At 42.6% G+C, this 18,513-nt stretch overlaps 1 protein-coding gene across 2 annotated transcripts in view; it reads right to left on the bottom strand.

Annotated features, from left to right (window-relative positions):
- Positions 1-1,333: 1,333 nt before the first annotated feature.
- The window catches only part of map2k5 (mitogen-activated protein kinase kinase 5), a 46,419-nt gene continuing 29,239 nt past the window's right edge, over positions 1,334-18,513 (bottom strand). The window contains exons 20-23 of one of the 2 annotated variants that reach the window (XM_049717735.2): positions 12,282-12,343; positions 11,960-12,005; positions 4,163-4,340; positions 1,334-4,081 (exon numbers count right to left, since the gene is read on the bottom strand). In XM_049717735.2, coding sequence (XP_049573692.1) covers positions 4,212-4,340; positions 11,960-12,005; positions 12,282-12,343 — 237 coding nt within the window. In that variant the 3' untranslated portion in view covers positions 1,334-4,081; positions 4,163-4,211. Of the gene's footprint in view, positions 4,341-11,959; positions 12,006-12,281; positions 12,344-18,513 lie in introns of both variants that reach the window. The other variant, XM_049717734.2, reaches the window with a different exon arrangement.

Below are 18,513 nucleotides of genomic sequence, written 5' to 3'. Positions count from 1 at the left end.
GGCTGTGGGCCACTAATGATCCACATGAGCATTTGATCCAGCCAATTGCAATTGAAAAAAAAAAGTTCAGGAACGGTTTTGAAAATACATTGATGAGTCTTGGTACTTAAAAATGTTGCTGGCAATGGGCCAAAACTATGTACCTCCAAACTCATTTGTTCAACCATCATCATTGCATCGGCAAAGATGGCAAACCATTTTCAACACTTTAGAATGGTCAATAATTGAAAAAAGAACCCCCCCCCCCCAAAGATGTGGACTGTCCAATTGAAAATCCATGGATTATTTCTTTGTAGTAATAATAATCTTGGCAATACATTTTCAATTGGAAATCATTTTAAAGGAGCCTTTTCATTTGGTGTTTGGATGGGTGAAGGTTGGAAAGACAAGACAAATAGTCTCATAACATTAATTTAACGATCATGAGCTTCAGTGGTGTGTAGATTCGGAAAAAATTTCATGGGACATACATTTTATTGCATTGCAGCAAAGAAATAACTCCCATACACAAACATCATTATGTTTTGTGCTACATTTTTAATCAGAGAATTTGTAGATAGTAACATGAAGGGTAGACACATCAAAACATGCAATTTGTCCTCCACGCTGAGGAACTTGATTAAAAGCTTAAAATACATGTAATACAAGTCAATGAGCAATGAGTGACTCTATGCGGGTGGTGCGCGTGTCAGGGTCTTCGAGAACCGCCACGGAGCACGCAGCTGTATAATAACTTGGTTACGGAACAAAGAAGATTCACGCATGTATTCAGACATCTACTTGAATAAATAAACTGTCCAAGGTCAGTGGTGACAAGGCAGCGTTTTATCTAGCTTTAAAGTAAAACAAAGATGGCATTTGAAAGTCCACGTGGAAATCAAAATAAGACAACAACGTTATAGCAGTGACAAAACAAATTGGTGAACTTGACATCCTCGATAAGAGAAAATAGATATTTGGAAGGTATTTCTAAGAAAAACAGTGAGCACAGACATGAATCATTTGTCTCCTATAATTAAGCTTCTAGAAGGTCATAGTGTTAAAACTACATCAGAATAAATGCTTAATTCAAGCTTTTCATTTAGAGCTTACAAAAGGCATCGCCACCCACCTTCAAAAGTAGTGGCAGAGTAAGGCCAGTTTCATTATTTTTGCTGGATATTTAGAAGATGAATATGAGACATTTCAGCTTGTATTTCCAGCTATTCAAATATGGATGATATACACAGTAAAAAAGTTTTAGAATGGCAAGGTCAATCTCTTCGTTATGTATGGATGTACTGTATACTGAAGACATTTTAAGTTTTAGATCAAAAGATGAATGAGACCAAAGTTTAGAAGGCCAGCCTTTATTTTGTGGTATTTACATCTCGATGTGTTGAACAGAGCACATTTGGTTTGAATTCACCCACTCAAATTAATGGAACACTCATCAAATTAAAGTGAATAACTATTTAATATTTAGTAATGACAATAATGCATTGGATTTATATATCTTTTCTATAGAAGTGAACAGTCAAAAGTGCTCACAGTAGAGGGTATAATAGAATGCCCCCCCCCCACCCCCCCCACCTCAAAATCTGGACTCATCTTCTAATCTATGACATTTGTGGTTTAAGCACCTCTTCCCAGGTTAATGAAAACAATTACCTACCAAAAAGGCTGCTTCTAACTAAAGGTTGACTCAGATTAATTACAAAATGCAAATTAAAGGTGAATTTCAGCCTGCAAGGTGCATACAGGTTTGGGTGACTATGGCACGACATGCAAATATCATCTGGGGAATGAAGCTATGAGGTCGCAACCCTGAACGCATTAAACAACTTTTAACATCACTTTAATAGGAACCCTTCTCTCTGCCATTTACAATCCAGAGCTCATTTTATTTCTTTCATAAGAACTGAATATGTTTTTGAGGTAAATACAAAATGCTTTATGACAATGCTCACCAGCTCCTAAGGACTCATTGGCTGCTGGTACAATAAACAAGGTCTTTTCACATTGGTGACTCTGTGGAAGCACACAAGACACAACCCTACTTTCCCATTGACATCCATAAATCTTCAAATTAAGTATAAAAAAAATAATTATCAGTTTTGTCTATATTTTTTAAGTATAATTTGCCCCACTTTACAAACTTTCATATTTTTTTTGTATGTAATTACGATGTATGAAGATCGTAAGATCAGATCTGGCATAGCGTCATCTTATTAGGGGATGACAGAAAAAATACCAAGACGTTGACCTAGTGGCCTAGTGGTAGAGTGTCCACCCTGAGACTGGAAGGTTGTGGGTTCAATCCCCGGCCGGGTCATACCAAAGACTATAAAAATGGGACCCATTGCCTCCCTGCTTGGCACTCAGCATTAAGGGTTGGAATTGGGGGGTTAGATCACCAAATCATTCCCGAGCGCGGCACCGCTGCTGCTCACTGCTCCCCTCTCCCCCAGGGAATGGATCAAAATACATGGGGATGAGTTAAATGCAGAGGACAAATTTCACCACACCCAGATGTGTGTGTGACGATGATCATTGGGACTTTAACTTTAACTTAACTTTTAAATTTTAGACATTGTTTCAACTGTGCAGGACAAGAAATTCAGTAGACCAAACTCCTGACAAAATCTGTGCTACTGTTCCACGTTTCTTACCTTGTCTTCAGGGCAGTGAAGGCATCTTGAAGCATATAGAAATGGTCAAATATCACATTTGTTTTTTCAAATTGTGTTTTTTTTTTCATGGAAAATCCATATCATGGTTCTCAAAGAGAAGTACCAGTATAGTACACTTGCATTAATGTCCTCCATGAACATTATGTACGATCACATTACAACTTTATTTTTAGACACACCACAGAACAAAGCAGTGTCTTGAATGTAACAATGTTTGGTTTATAAGAGGGGGAATGTTTTGTTTGTTCACTCCATGCGTGTGTGCACCAAAAGCAAATACAGAGGTTGGTCTTTCTTTTGAGAACGGCATTTCTGTCATGGGCTTTGCACATTTTAGGAAACGAAGCTGTCCAAAACGAATTAAAGCCTGTGATTTTACAATGGAGTATACATCATTCTTAAAACATGCCTGGTGAATGATCAACCTCTCTGAAATTGAGGAATTGAGACACCGTCCGTTCCCAACATGGCGATGTGCACTAAAAGAATCCATTTGGCAAATACAAGACATAAAAATGGGAACACTGGATATTGACCAAACTTTACAAACTTTCCCCATCAAGACCTCAATATGGGATCTCCGGAGATACACTTCTAGTGGCTCAACGATTGTCAGAACAAAAAGCTATTTATTGATTGTCAAGTACGTCTGTGGACATATTCATGGCAAAGGGTATTTTGATTTGTGCTGCAATCCTAAATTCATATCGAGTAGTTTACCATCAGTTAATCTGAATAAGATAAGTAGGTTCAATACTTAAGGTGCAATAATTCTTTGCTGGGAGGAGTCAAATTTCCTACTTGTTTAGAGCTGAAATAGTTTAGCACACCCTGATTCTTGTCATTATCAAGGAATTGGGACACCTGATCTTCTCCTCAAGCCGTTATAAATTGGTATATTTTGCCAGGAAAGATAACCATTGTGGAGAACCACTATAGCTGCTGAAGCGATAAATGATACCACTGGGAAGAGGAGCATACACATGGTAAACGGGCAGTACTGTATAGTGCTTTTTGACCTTTTGGTAATCAAAGCGCTTCACGCTGGTTTCTCATTCATCTACTGATGACATGCCATCAGGAGCAACAGGGGGTTCAGTGTCTTGCTCAAGGACACTTGGACATGATCACAGTGGCTGGGGATTGAACCTCCAACCTCTGGGGTAAGGAGACGACCACTCAACCACTGAGCCGTGACCCCCCCTACCACAGGCAGACACCTTAGCAGGGTGCCAGAACCACCATCGCTCGCATAATATTGCAATCTTAAACGTTGAGGTCGTACAAGCACTAATCACCTTTTCAACTTCCTTCATCTGGTTGGACAGCAGAAGACGATCGGCACCAGAGAGTTCTTCATAATGAATGCAAAGCTTAAGAGTGTGTCCAAAGAAAGTGAGCTCCTGTCACTGCACAAAAGTGATGGGAATTGGCTCAAACATTTCGTGATTGACAACCTTCACCGATGACTCATTTGCAGGTGGACATACAGTACATGACCTTGAAGCGGTGCAGCAGTCAAGGCATTGGCTCAGAATATCATGGTCCATCAAGGCGTAAGTTACGACCTTGAACCTGCTGCGTTCGTCTTGCTTCCAAACAGCGACAAACCCACATGGACACGACCTCGGCATTTCCGTCATTGTATTGTACAATGAAGGAATGATCCTAAAACAGGATGAAGCAAAAGAGATAAATAAATAGGATTGCTGTATACTGCAACTAGACTTATCAGTTACAGTGCATTCAGAAAGTATTCAAATGCTTTCATTAGAACACAGCTAATTATTCAGTCCACAGATATATATCCACATCTATCCATCCATCCATTCAAAAAAAAAAAAAAACATTCTACAATATTTTTGCTCAGTTATTTTTCCCCATAAATAAATTACTTCCAATACTTCTTCCTGGTGGTGACAGAATAATACATTGATGCTTAAATGAACAGGAGGAACAATAAAAATACACTTTTTTTCTTTCCGATGTTGTTTCACTCTCAATGTGCAATATCTTTTATGATCATTTTTACTATTAACAGCTTGTAAGTGCACATAATAATAAAAATATCCCTCAATAAATCAAAGTGGAAGATGACAAGATGTTGTTAAATATTTAAGACCAACAGATTACACTTTATTATCATAATGTCTTGTCAGGACGTTTGTGATTATTGGCTTTATTGATCTGCTTGACAGGCGGTGAAATAGTTTAGTAACAGCACATAATTAGAAAATGTCTATCTTTGGTACATCTTCACATGCTGCTACAGTGTTGACCTCCACAATTGCAAAAGCTTACCAAGTCAAACACAGATGTGGTATGTGATGTCTCAATGACAACAATCACCACTCTCATCTGAAAGACTACACAGTTCTTGTTAAGGGTGGTCAGAGGTCAAAAGTTAACAAAGGATGAATTTGTAAATGACAGCAAGTGAATCGAAGCCGCCCATTAATTTTGCATGGGGCCTCTGGTTGTACAATTAGAAAAAACAACCCTGTGGCTGGTCAGTTTAAACACACCCTAACAAAAAAAAAAATCATAAAAGCTGGGCAACAATTTTTTACTTTTTGAATGTTGTCTTGATTTTTACAACTGATTTAGGGTAGCTTTGCGCTGCTGAATCAGGAAATAACATCCATTTGTCTCCATCAGGTCAGGTTTTTGTGCCAAATTGATTTGAAAAAAATCAGATCTCGTGACAAAATCACAGTTTTTCACTACCAGAACAAATGCCTTCCAAGCTTCCAGTTCCACTTCGTTCATTAAATTTTCGAACTCTGGATCTCTGATGAGCTCACGGATCTGAGGACCGTCAAAGATGCCAGCTTTCAACTTTTCCATGGGTAATCCTGGAAAAGCTTGGCACAAGTAAGTGAAACGGTCACCATCCTTGTCCAGAGCCTTGGTGAACTGTTTGATTAAGCCAAGTTTGATGTGCAGAGGTGGGAAGAGTATTCTGTCTCTGTCCACCAGAGGGTCGTTGATGACGTTCCTCTCCTTACAAGGCACCAATTCCTCCCGCACAGGCCAGTCCTTCTTCGTGTAATGCTGAGCATGGTCTCTACTATCCCAAATGCACAAAAAACATGGGTACTTGGTGAAGCCAGACTGTTGTCCCAACAAAAAGTTCACCATCTTCAGGTCAACACAAATAAACCACTTATGCCGATCATAGCCAATTTTCTCCAGTACGTACTTCACTGCTTCATACTTCTCCTTCAGCGTAGTTGAGTGGGCGATAGGTACAGAGGCAAACAGGTTGCCGTTGTGTAACAGAACACATTTCAGTGATCCCTTACAGCTGTCAATGAAGAGTCTCCAATCTTTGGGTTCGTACTGTGACACACCAAGCGTTAGCAGAAGCTGGGCAATATCTGCACAGTACACCAAGTCCTTCTCCTCAGAGAAAAAACTGAGATACTCTCGATGCCTATTGTGGTAGAAACTGATACGAGCACTGTTAGAGAGTAGTTTTTTTTCTTTCAATCTAGATGCCAACAGTTCGGTTGTCCTTTGACAAGCTGAGGTCGCGAACTAGATCATTCAACTCGTTTTGGGAAAATGGATGTCGAGCATCATCTTCAAAAACCACTTCTGCTTATTCTTCATGTTCTTCAACACTGGAAACATCTTCGTCACTAATGTCAGGAAGTTCTCCGCAGATAGGCACTGGCTCATTTCATCACAATGAGCTACAGGACGACGTGCTGATTGAAGATCAGGATACTTGAGGCTTCCTCGGTTCTTTCTGTTGATACCGGTCACATCAACAGCACAGAAGTAGCAGTCAGTGACATGGTTTGTCGGCTCCCTCCAAACCATAGGAATCCCAAATTTCAGACTCCTCTTGCCATTGGTCCATCCACGCAGAGTCTCAGTGCATGCCTTGCACACTATGTGTGGTGCCCAGGCTTTATCCTGGTCACCAAGTTTAATTCCGAAATATGCATGGTAAGCACACGTGGCCATATCTCAAAAACTTGACATGATTGAGCAAAACCAATGTGATTTTAGGATTCAGCGCATCAGATTCATCCTAAATCAGCTGAAAAAACTCAGACAACATATTTGCTGTTGACCTGCGTTATCTCTTTAGTCTGGCTTTGGCACAATTGGCCTTGGCTGAGATCCATATTAAATGTCTCATTACAAACTGTTGGGAAATGTGTTTTATATCTCTCGTTTTAGATGTCAAAGTGTGGATCTATGAAACGCTCCACTGCTATATCAGCGTTTGCGATCAAGTATCAAGATACTCTATGCACGTATAATGTCAAAGTCAAAATGTTGGTATCGTGACAACACTGGAAGAGCCGCAGACAGGTACTCTTTAGATCAGCATAGGTTATTTTGCACATATGATAGTTGAGATGGGAGGAAATTACTCTGAAGTGTCACATTAATTACCACATCAAAACAAGAATAATCATTTACAAGCACCGTACGGCAATACAAATAACCCAAACACTGGGGAAATTCTACTTAACTATTTAAATAATTAAGGTCTTAAAAGAGGTATGTTAAATGGATATAATGCTATTTTATAAGGCAGTATGATTAATATGCTACTGAAATTTTAAAATAACTGAGGCAAGTATAACAAAAGACTCATCTTTGCCTCATTGGAATAGATTTGAAAGATAACTCAACACAGATGAGGGTGATGAAACTGAGGGATAGAAATTCCCTTGCACTCATTCTGTAGATCTCCGGTTAAAAGGAATAGAACTTGGGCAATGATTTTTACAATTCCAACAGTAATCTCCCTAAAGTGCAAAGAGAAAGCAGTAATGACTGTTTTTGTATCAGTTGGTTTGCAAGCAAGGAAATGAGACACACTTTCTAGTGCTACTGAATAAGAAGCTATGTCAAATTATTTGGTAGTGTATGTTATACATATACAGATTCAGAAGTGTTTTCATGCAAATATTTACTGTAATCACACCATAACTTTGCCTGTTAATAGAGATTATGGTATCTTCCCACTAACGTGCAAAATCAAGTTTCATCTGAGTTGTATATAACTAAAAGAAAACTGTCGGCTTCAGACAACTATGGAGAAAAGTTGACTGGCGATGGGACTTGAATGACGCTTCAATGGCGTGACCAACTATGCATGAGTGCCACAGTGCAGCACACCAGTATGTGTGAATGGGATATTTGTCAACAAAAACCCATGGGTCAAACGTGAAAGCATTTTGGAGTCAAGGTGCTGACAGGAAAGTTCAGGGTGGAAGAAGACATCCGACAACACACATGAGGAACCCAAATTAGGTGCAATGATATGCTGACCTCAGATGCAGGTAATATGGCATTACACTATGTACTAAATATTTAGTCGTTTAAACATTACATGATTAACTTAAAATGTACCTCCAGAGATCCCCATATTGAGAGGCTGATTATGCGCCACATAAAGAAAAGAAAAGATTACCATCCATATCCAAGCGATCTGGCATATCACTCAATAGCAAGTGGTGTGATATCACTCCCTTTCTCCATCAAGACCTCAATTTGGGATCTCCGGAGGTACATTTTAAATAGACTGCTATGTGAGGAATAGTTTCCTAACATGTTTTACGCAGACAGATAACTAAGGCAAAATTAGAGTTCAGTTGATTTAAAAAATACAGCTGAGAAAATGAGATATATGTACTGTATTTTATGTCTGCATATATGTGTTAATTTGGAGACAGAGCGACATGGGAGGGATTCTTTTGTGGAAACTAGAGGGGCTCATCTGGTGTCTCTGAGGTTGAATGTGTCTGTGCACGCCTTTGAATAGAGAAGCAGAATAGGGGGGCTGCATTGACAAGGGTGCTAAAAGGCTGTGTGAAGGCTACTGGCTAGGGAATTAGGGATGATGAGGCTGAGCAGGGGGGATGACATGTCAATCAAATCCCAATCAAATAATGTAACTGTGTTGAATGCTTGCACTTGTTTTTCTGGCCTTCATGGACAAAAACATGCACATGGACAAAATATTCAGACCACTGAAGTCTGATAAATGTGAAATAAGGTCATTTTAAAATGTGGATTTCTTTTTTTAAGCAAAAGAGGCAGGGGGAAATATGGAAGCCCTGGAGTGCAAAACACAACAAATAATGACCTTAATAAAAAAGAGCAAATGAAAATAACAACCACTAAACAAAACAACAAACAGCTAAATGCAGCAACATAAAACACTTCCAGTAGGTTAATTATATAGGTTAGTAGGTTCATTTTTATATAGTTTATATTTTTTATTTCTAAATTTTTGTTTAGTTATTTGTTTTGTTTTTTATTTGCTGTTTTGTTTTCTTGTATTGTTTAGGTATTTTGTGATTTTCATTTGCTGTTTTGTTTAGTTTTTGTTATTTTCATTTCCTGTTGCATTTAGATTTTAGTTATTCTGTGTAATTATTTGTTGCTTTGTTTATTTTTGTTTTACTTATTTGTCACATATGTTTCACACTTTTGGACCAACATAGGATAGTCAGTTAAGGAGCAAAAGCAAGAAATGTCAAACATGATAGGTGATCATTAAATCCTACCAACTAAGCTCCTGGAGAGAGGCCAATGAAAAGTCTCCTCAACTGCGCAACGTCATTAACTTATGACGACAGTATAGTGTGTCCACAATAAAAAATGCATAAGTATAAGGAGAGAAAAACACTCACTTTCATCTGAGATGGCTTATCACATGTTCACTACAAAAGCTTAAGATTTGTACAAATACTAGGTAGAGTTAGTTATCTTTTAAACCAGAAAAATGACGACTGATTCAATTTGATCGAGTCGACCTAATTTAAACCTATGGTCAACAAAAAGACAATATTTTCACTGTCCAACTTCAGTCCATAAGTTACAAGTTCACGAGGAACAGAAAAGCAGTCTCTTTTCAGAGCAAAACTGCAAAACCTGGTCCTCATAGGGTTGAAATGCTATTATTCCTACAAGCATGTTGATTAGCTCAGCATATCTACCTGTGTTATTATTTGGTACGTTTGCCTTCCAGTAGAAAGGAGTAGCTAAGATAAAAACTAAAGGCAAACGGCAGCACAAGCAAAACAGGTCGATGCCGTTTGGCACATTAACATACAGATAGAATAGGTAAAAGAGTTTTAATGGACTCAGGAGGCTGGTGGAATGGGAAAGCAGAGTAAGAAGTGTGCAAGAAAGGGGGAATGAGGCAGGAGAGAGAGGAAGACAGAGATAATCAGCAGGCTGGCATTACAAAGGCAGGCATCCATGACCTTACATCTCTTGGCTCATAGCGGGGAGAATGAAAGAACATGCCTCAAGGAAGACAAAAATACAGGTAAGGGGAAAAGTAGATGATATAGAGACAGCTGACAGGGCAAAAGCCAACAACAAAAGAATTAGGTACATTTCTAAATATCCAACGTGTTTATTAATGATGCTGTCCATCTATCCATTTACTTCCACTTATCAGAAGACAGGTCAAGCGGGCAGTAGCTTCAGCAGAGAAGAACAGACTTTCCTTTCCACATTCACTTTGTTCAGATCTTCCAGGGCGATCCCTGAGGCATTCCCAGGCTTGCCAGGAGACATTGGTTCTCCAGCGTGTCTTGGGTTGTCCCAGGGGCCTGCTACCAGCTCACCAGGAAGGCGTCTAAGACTCATCCTAAAAGGATGCCCGAGCCACTTCATCGAGCTCCTCTCAAGGCAGAGGAGCAGAGTAAATTCAGAGCTTTACCTTTTGGCTCAACACAACCTGATTCAACTTGTTTTGGATGAAGTGATGTCGATAGAGGTATTATTTGTTCAAATGATGATCAAGCTGCCACGAGAACTAGTACATCCAAAACCTAACATTTGCCTAAGAAGAGCTGCTAAGAACACCCTCTTTGTCATGAGACATTCACTTCCGATGAGTGTCAGACCATGGTTTCCATTTAGCCCTCTATGGTGTCAGACTGCAAACTTGCTATCTGTTAGCAGCTCCACATTTACACCCTTTGATGCTCTGTTCTCACAACGTAAAACTTCACCCCAAAACTCTCCGAGGACCCAACTGTCGCTTGTCCTTGGCCTTAAAACAGAGAGGAAAATGTCTCTCCGCTTTAAAGGTGGTTAGTACAAATAACAGTCTTGCGGCGCAGAGAACGCCATGCACAGAAGTGTCATACATTAGAGACTAGGCTGTGAAACAACTTTGGGAAGCAAGGGGAAAGATGAATGCCAAATATAATATGATGTATTGAATGCTTTTTAGGATATCAATAAATTTAATCACATCTGCACTTATATGAATTAAGAAATAAATTTGTTTAATATAATAACTTGTATGTTAAACATATTCCATCTATTTTTTAGGGCACTCATCATCTGCGCGTGCAGGGATGACAATGGTGTTGTTTCAGCCAGCAAAACCGCTACTGTGGGTCTGACATCACTTTGTCTGAATATTGAATGAAGCAAACAATACTACTTTGGGGTAGCATCTTCCGCAAATAAGCATTTACGGTGCACTGCTAGAGGAGTAACTTTGCCCATTAAACTATAATGTACACAAAATTTGATGTTTTTATTATTTTAAATAGGCAAAAAAAAAAGAAAAAAATATTAATATTTTCAGCCATATCACCCAGGCTTATTACTTTAATAATCATTATGTTTAAAAACGTGTTGCTTCAATTTTTATATTGACCACTTCATTTGACTTTTTCATGTTTGCGTTGATTTCTTATGAAACAATAAGTGTTAAAATGAAACATCCCAAATTCAGCCTTTTTATTTCAGCGCTATATAATATAGAAAAAAATAAAAATTTTCAACATATACTGATATTGACCAATAAGAAATACCAGTACTTTCACTTGTATATATTGTGATATACTTTTTGGTTAGATCGCCTAGCCCCTATGAAGCATAATCCTCAAATACGAACAGGCACAGAAGCTTGTATGCTAAAAATGGTCACAATAGATTTGATTAACTCTTGAACAGTACTTAGCTGGAATCAACAAAGTGCCAATTTAATGAATTACTGCTGAAGTGCACCTTCAACCAGTCTCAAGGTTTTCCACAGATCTTTGTGGCTTTTTTTCATTACATGAAAGTTCATTCACGTTATTTTTACTCATTAGTAGAATTTTAAATGTGCTTGACCGCGAACTCTGCAACTTTACAAAAAGTACAACTGTAGACAAAAGCTACGCAGATAAAACTTCATTTAATTGAAATGCGCAAGAATATGATGACACTGTATACACAGATTCTCAATGTGATGATTATTTCGAAGGTTACAACTGCTTGAACAAATTGGTTTTACTTACCATTAAGTTATTGGGGGCAGGTCTCTCTTTGGGTTGTCGTCTCATACTGAAAGAGCAGAGAGTCAAAATGTATTCAATATAAGATATGTACTGTATGGTTTTTGCTAAAATCCATAAAAAAGTCCATTCAGTCTGTTGCAAGGCTAAGTTGATACGGCAATAGTTAGTTATTTAGATAAAACAAATTAATACGTATCCTCAAAGACAAAATAAGTCCCTCAGGGCAACGTTGTGTGGACAGTGAAAATATTTATGAGACTGTGAAGTAGAGGTGAATACATTCCGATGACAACAATGACATCTTGTTAAAAACTAGACTTACCACTGAGTAACGAAGTGAACAAAAATCTCGCTGAACTGTCCCGCAGGAAGTACTGGAGGATCCTTTGAAGATATAAAGGTATACATGTGAAGATTAGGGGTGGTGTGTTCATTTTTATTTATCGGTGGATGGATGGTTTGTAACGAACCAATCAACGTCAATATCGCTAAACAATTCCATGAGTTTTAATGATCAGAGCCAAAAACAAACACTACGTCTCGGGTTTTCTTTGCCATTTATTTTCTGTTTTCTTCTTTGCTTTGTTCTACTTTGTCTTCTTTGCAGCAGCATATGATTACGGTTTCATGGTTTAATACCTTTTCAAATAATAGAAAGTCTGCCGTTTTAAAACGTTTTTGGCAATGTATGATGTGGATAAAGAGCTTTATAGGTCTTCTGCAATTACTAATCGTTGCAAATTTTATGTAACTTCTGGGAAATAGGTTTTGTGTCACATTCGTAGGTTATGAACTGTGTCATGTTCGCCAGCACTCCTTAACAGCCCCTTTATCTGGGCACCTCACAACATGTGTGTAATAAGGAATGAGATCCTGGAATTTTTAATATTTAACTGAACAAATACATTGGTTCCATCTCATCCCACTGCACTTTGCAGTGCTGAACCCATAGTAATATTGTTATTGTATCGCTATCGAGATTTCCAGCAAGAATAATGAGATAAGAAAATGTGGTCATATCACACCACTCTTTTAAAGTGAGTGTACCAAATCAATATCAATTTAAAAGAAATACATTCTGCTGTTAAAGTCCACCTATTCACTGGCACATGTACCTTTCGCGGTATCAAAAAAACATGCATTTATGCATGTATTCATGTTTCCAGCTGAGAGGAAGACTACTGTAGCTTTGATGTGGCAATAGGCTAAAGCACAAAAGACAAGCAGGCTGATGAAAGTGGCTCTTCTATGTGAATTATTCCTCTGGTTGTCAACCTGGTTCCACGATGTGAACAAGGGTACAAGGCTACGAGTAAATATACATGTCATTGCCATGAAGCAATTATGAGGCAAAATTAGATCAGTAATTACAGTCTTGAAAATAAAGTGGAGCTGCTTGCTTTTACCCAAACAGAAAAGCGGCACATTAATGAGAGCGGACAGTGGGCAGATGGTAGGACGAACTACAGAGAAGCCCTGCTTCAAGGTATCAACTAAAAACAGTTAACAAATCACCATAACATGAAGGAGAGAACAATTTCTTTGAATGAGTTGTTTCATATTACATTAACAGGCAGGATTTTTATGCCTTAGCGTTAGTGTTGGGGTTATGTATAACAAAAGTAACAAGTTAGAGGAATCTATTGAGGGTATATAATGAGTTACTGAAGGCTCGAAATTGCAACCATTATGTTTGGTTTTTCATCGGTTGCTGTAGGACCGTCACAAATGACTTTTTTTGTAATACCGTATTTTCCGGACTATAGGTCGCTCCGGAGTATAAGTCGCACCAGCCATAAAATGCCCCAAAAAGTGAAAAAAAACATATATAACTTGCTCCGGAGTACAAGTCGCATTTTGGGGGGCAATTTATTCGACAAAATCCCACACCAAAAACAGTCATGAACGAGCAACAACAGGCTAAGCGATAGCAACAACAGGCTAAACGATAGGTATGCTAACGTGACAAACACAAACAAAGAGCTGAGAACGGGCCTGACGTAACATATAGAGTGATTAAGGACAACTATTACATGAATAACATGTTTATAAAACCATCGGTGTCACTCCAATTCATTAAATCCATCGATCGTTCGATACGATAGCAACAGGCTAGATGATAGGTATGCTAACGTGACAAACACAAACGAGGAGCTGAGAACGGGCCTGACGTAACATATAGAGTGATTTAGGACAACTATTACATAAATAACATGTTTATAAAACCATCGGTGTCACTCCAATTCATTAAATCCATCGATCGTTCAATACGATACCAACAGGCTAAACGATAGGTATGCTAACGTGACAAACACAAACGGAGAGCTGAGAATGGGCCTGACGTAACATATAGAGTTATTAAAGAAAACGATTACATGAATAACACGTTTCTAAAATCATCGGTGTCACTCCAATTCATTAAATCCATCGATCGTTCTTTGTCAACAATGGGTACGCGCGGCTGAGGGCGCTTGCACTTCAAAATATTCCACAGGCTCATATAACGATAGATAAACTATATTTTAAATAACTACAATATAAGCAATAACATTATCAAACCACCCCTCCGTGAGTCGTCACCTTACCGTGGTGGAGGGGTTTGCGTGCCCCTATGATCCTAGGAGCCATGTTGTCGGGGGCTTCATGCCCCTGGTAGGGTCACCCATGGCAAACGGGTCCTAGGTGAGGGGCCAGACAAAGCACGGCTCACAGAAGCCCCTGATGACGAGTAAAATAAATGGACTTCGTTTTCCCTCGCCCGGACGCGGGTCACCGGGGCCCCCCTCTGGAGCCAGGCCTGGAGGCGGGGCTCGAAGGCGAGCGTCTGGTGGCCGGGCCTTCGCCCATGGGGCCCGGCCGGGCACAGCCCGAAAAGGAAACGTGGGTCCCCCTTCCCATGGGCTCACCACCTGTGGGAGGGGCCAAAGGGGTTGGGTGCAGTGTGAGCTGGGCGGCGGCCAAAGGCAGGGACCTTGGCGGTCTGATCCCCGGCTGCAGAAGCTGGCTCTTGGGACATGGAATGTCACCTCTCTGGCTGGAAAGGAGCCCGAGCTGGTGTGCGAGGCAGAAAAATTCCGACTAGATGTAGTCGGAGGAGCCTCCACGCACAGTTTGGGTTCCGGTACAAGCCCTCTGGAGAGGGGCTGGACTCTCTTCCACTCTGGAGTTGCCCACGGTGAGAGGCGTCGAGCAGGTGTGGGTATACTTATTGCCCCCCGGCTGGGTGCCTGCAAATGACACCCGGTGAACGAGAGGGTAGCCTCCCTCCGCCTTCGGGTGGGGGGACGGATCCTGACTGTTGTTTGTGTCTATGCACCAAACGGCAGCTCAGAGTACCCACCCTTCTTGGAGTCCCTGGAGGAAGTGCTGGAGAGCGCTCCTTCGGGGGACTCCATCGTTCTACTGGGTGACTTCAATGCTCACATGGGCAATGACAGTGAGACATGGAAGGGCTTGATTGGGAGGAACGCCCCCCCCCCGATCTGAACCCGAGTGGTGTTCTATTATTGGACCTCTGTGCTCGACACGGATTTTCAATAATGAACACCATGTTCAAACATAAGGGTGTCCATGTGTGCACTTGGCACCAGGACACCCTAGGCCGCAGCTTGATGATCGACTTTGTAGTCGTGTCATCGGATTTGTGGCCGCATGTTTTGGACACTCGGGTGAAGAGAGGGGCGGAGCTGTCAACTGATCACCACCTGGTGGTGGGTTGGCTCCGATGGTGGGGGAAGATGCCGGTCCGACCTGGCAGACCCAAACGCTCTGTGAGGGTCTGCTGGGAACGTCTGGCAGAATCTCCTGTCAGGAAGAGCTTCAACTCCCACCTCCGGCAGAGCTTTTCCCACGTCCCGGGGGAGGCGGGGGACATTGAGTCTGAGTGGACCATGTTCCGCGCCTCCATTGTTGAGGCGGCCGACCGAAGCTGTGGCCGTAAGGTCGTTGGTGCCTGTCGTGGCGGCAATCCCCGAACCCGCTGGTGGACACCGGCGGTAAAGGGATGCCGTCAAGCTGAAGAAGGAGTCCTATCGGGCCGTTTTGGCCTGCGGGACTCCGGAGGCAGCTGACAGATGGCCAAGCGGAACGCGGCTTCGGCGGTTGCTGAGGCAAAAACCCGGGCGTGGGAGGAGTTTGGTGAGGCCATGGAGAATGACTTCCGGACGGCTTCGATGAAATTCTGGTCCACCATCCGGCGTCTCAGGAGGGGGAAGCAGTGCAACTTCAACACTGTTTACAGTGGGGATGGCGTGCTGCTGACCTCGACTCGGGACGTCGTGAGTCGGTGGGGAGAATACTTCGAAGACCTCCTCAATTCCACCTAATCGCCTTCCATTGAGGAAGCAGGGCCTGGAGACTCTGAGGCAGATTCTCCAATCTCTGGGGTCGAAGTCACCGAGGTAGTTAAAAAACTCCTTGGTGGCAAGGCCCCGGGGGTGGATGAGATCCGCCCGGAATTCTTAAAGGCTCTGGATGTTGTGGGGCTGTCATGGCTGACACGCCTCTACAACATTGAGTGGACATCGGGGACAGTGCCTCTGGATTGGCAGACTGGGGTGGTGGTTCCCCTCTTTAAGAAGGGGGAACGGAGGGTGTGTTCCAATTACAGGGGAATCACACTCCTCAGCCTCCCCGGTAAGGTCTATTCAGGGGTGCTGGAGAGGAGGGTCCGTCGGGAGGTCGAACCTCGGATTCAGGAGGAGCAGTGTGGCTTTCGTCCTGGCCGTGGAACAGTGGACCAGCTCTACACCCTCGGCAGGATCCTCGAGGGTGCATGGGAGTTCGCCCAACCAGTCCACATGTGTTTTGTGGACTTGGAGAAGGCATTCGACCGTGTCCCTTGGGAGGTTCTGTGGAGGGTGCTTCGGGAGTACGGGGTGCCGAGCCAACTGATAAGGGCGGTTCGGTCCCTGTATCACCGATGCCAGAGTTCGGTCTGCATTTCCGGCAGTAAGTCGGATTCGTTCCCAGTGAGGGTTGGACTCCGCCAAGGCTGCCCTTTGTCACCGATTCTGTTGATAATTTTTATGGACAGAATTTCTAGGCGCAGCCGAAGTGTTGAGGGGGTCTGGTTTGGGGACCTCAGCATCGCGTCTCTGCTTTTTGCAGATGACGTGGTTCTGTTGGCTTCTTCAGGCTGTGATCTCCAGCTCTCGCTGGAACGGTTCGCAGCCGAGTGTGAAGCGGTCGGGATGAGGGTCAGCACCTCCAAATCCGAGTCCATGGTCCTGGATCGGAAAAGGGTGGAATGCTCTCTCCAGATCGGGGATGAGATCCTGCCCCAAGTGGAGGAGTACAAGTATCTTGGAGTCTTGTTCACAAGTGAGGGGAGGATGGAGCGCGAGATCGACAGGCGGATCGGTGCAGCGTCGGCAGTAATGCGGACCCTGTACCGGTCCGTTGTGGTAAAGAGAGAGCTGAGCCAAAAGGCAAAGCTCTCAATTTACCGGTCGATTTGCGCTCCTACCCTCACCTATGGTCACGAGCTATGGGTCGTGACCGAAAGAACGAGATCCCGAATACAAGCGGCCGAAATGAGTTTTCTCCGCAGGATGTCCGGGCTCTCCCTTAGAGATAGGGTGAGAAGCTCGGTCATCCGGGAGAGACTCGGAGTAGAGTCGCTACTCCTCCACGTTGAGAGGAGCCAGATGAGGTGGCTCGGGCATCTTATCAAGATGCCTCCTGGACGCCTCCCTGGGGAGGTGTTCCAAGCATGTCCCACCGGTAGAGACCCCGGGGACGACCCAGGACGCGCTGGAGAGACTATGTCTCTCAGCTGGCCTGGGAACACCTTGGGATCCCCTGGGATGAGCTGGGGAGAGGGAAGTCTGGGAGTCCCTCCTAAAGCTGCTGCCCCCGCGACCCGACCCCGGATAAGCGGAAGAAGATGGATGGATGGATGGATGGATGGATGGATGGATGGATGGATGGATGGATGGATGGATGGATTATCAAACCATCCGTGCACTTTAAATCCATTAAATCCATCTATCAAATTCCTCGTCCTTTGTCAACATCGCGGTGCGTGCGCCCTGACATCAGCCTCGTCTTTATTCCACAGATCTAGTATATAACTATATTGTAGCGTTAACAAAGTACAAGGATAGACGTGGGTTTGGCAAACGGCTCTTTATTAAACAAAACAAACTTCCAAGCGTGTGGCGGCGTGGACTTCCAGACACGAGAGCTCCATGGCATAGGATCGGGCGTGCGTAATGGCCATGTCCGAGCCCCATGCACCGTTCGCGGACAGCCACTCGGCCGAGCGCCGGCCCCCGACTCAGTAGAGTAGGACCGGGCGTGCGTAAAAGCCATAACAGTTTTTCAAACCTTCTATGTCACTCCAAATCCTTAATTCCTTCAAACTCTTTGTCCTCCGTGTCACTTAGAAATGATCACCGCTAATGATGCCGGTAGTCCTTACGTGGGTACGTTTGTCCTTTATGTAAACAACCGCCGCGCCGTGCCGCGCCGTGCCACGTGACGTCACTTGAAATAGTAATCCCTTGGGACATCACGGTTCCCCAAACTTTCTTTCTGCTGCTCGATTACTT

The sequence above is a fragment of the Syngnathus scovelli genome, chromosome 4, assembly GCF_024217435.2.
Source record: "Syngnathus scovelli strain Florida chromosome 4, RoL_Ssco_1.2, whole genome shotgun sequence".
In the NCBI taxonomy this organism is placed as follows: domain Eukaryota; kingdom Metazoa; phylum Chordata; class Actinopteri; order Syngnathiformes; family Syngnathidae; genus Syngnathus; species Syngnathus scovelli.
Note: the sequence above shows the minus strand (reverse complement) of the source record. Positions and strands in the feature narration are given on the sequence as shown.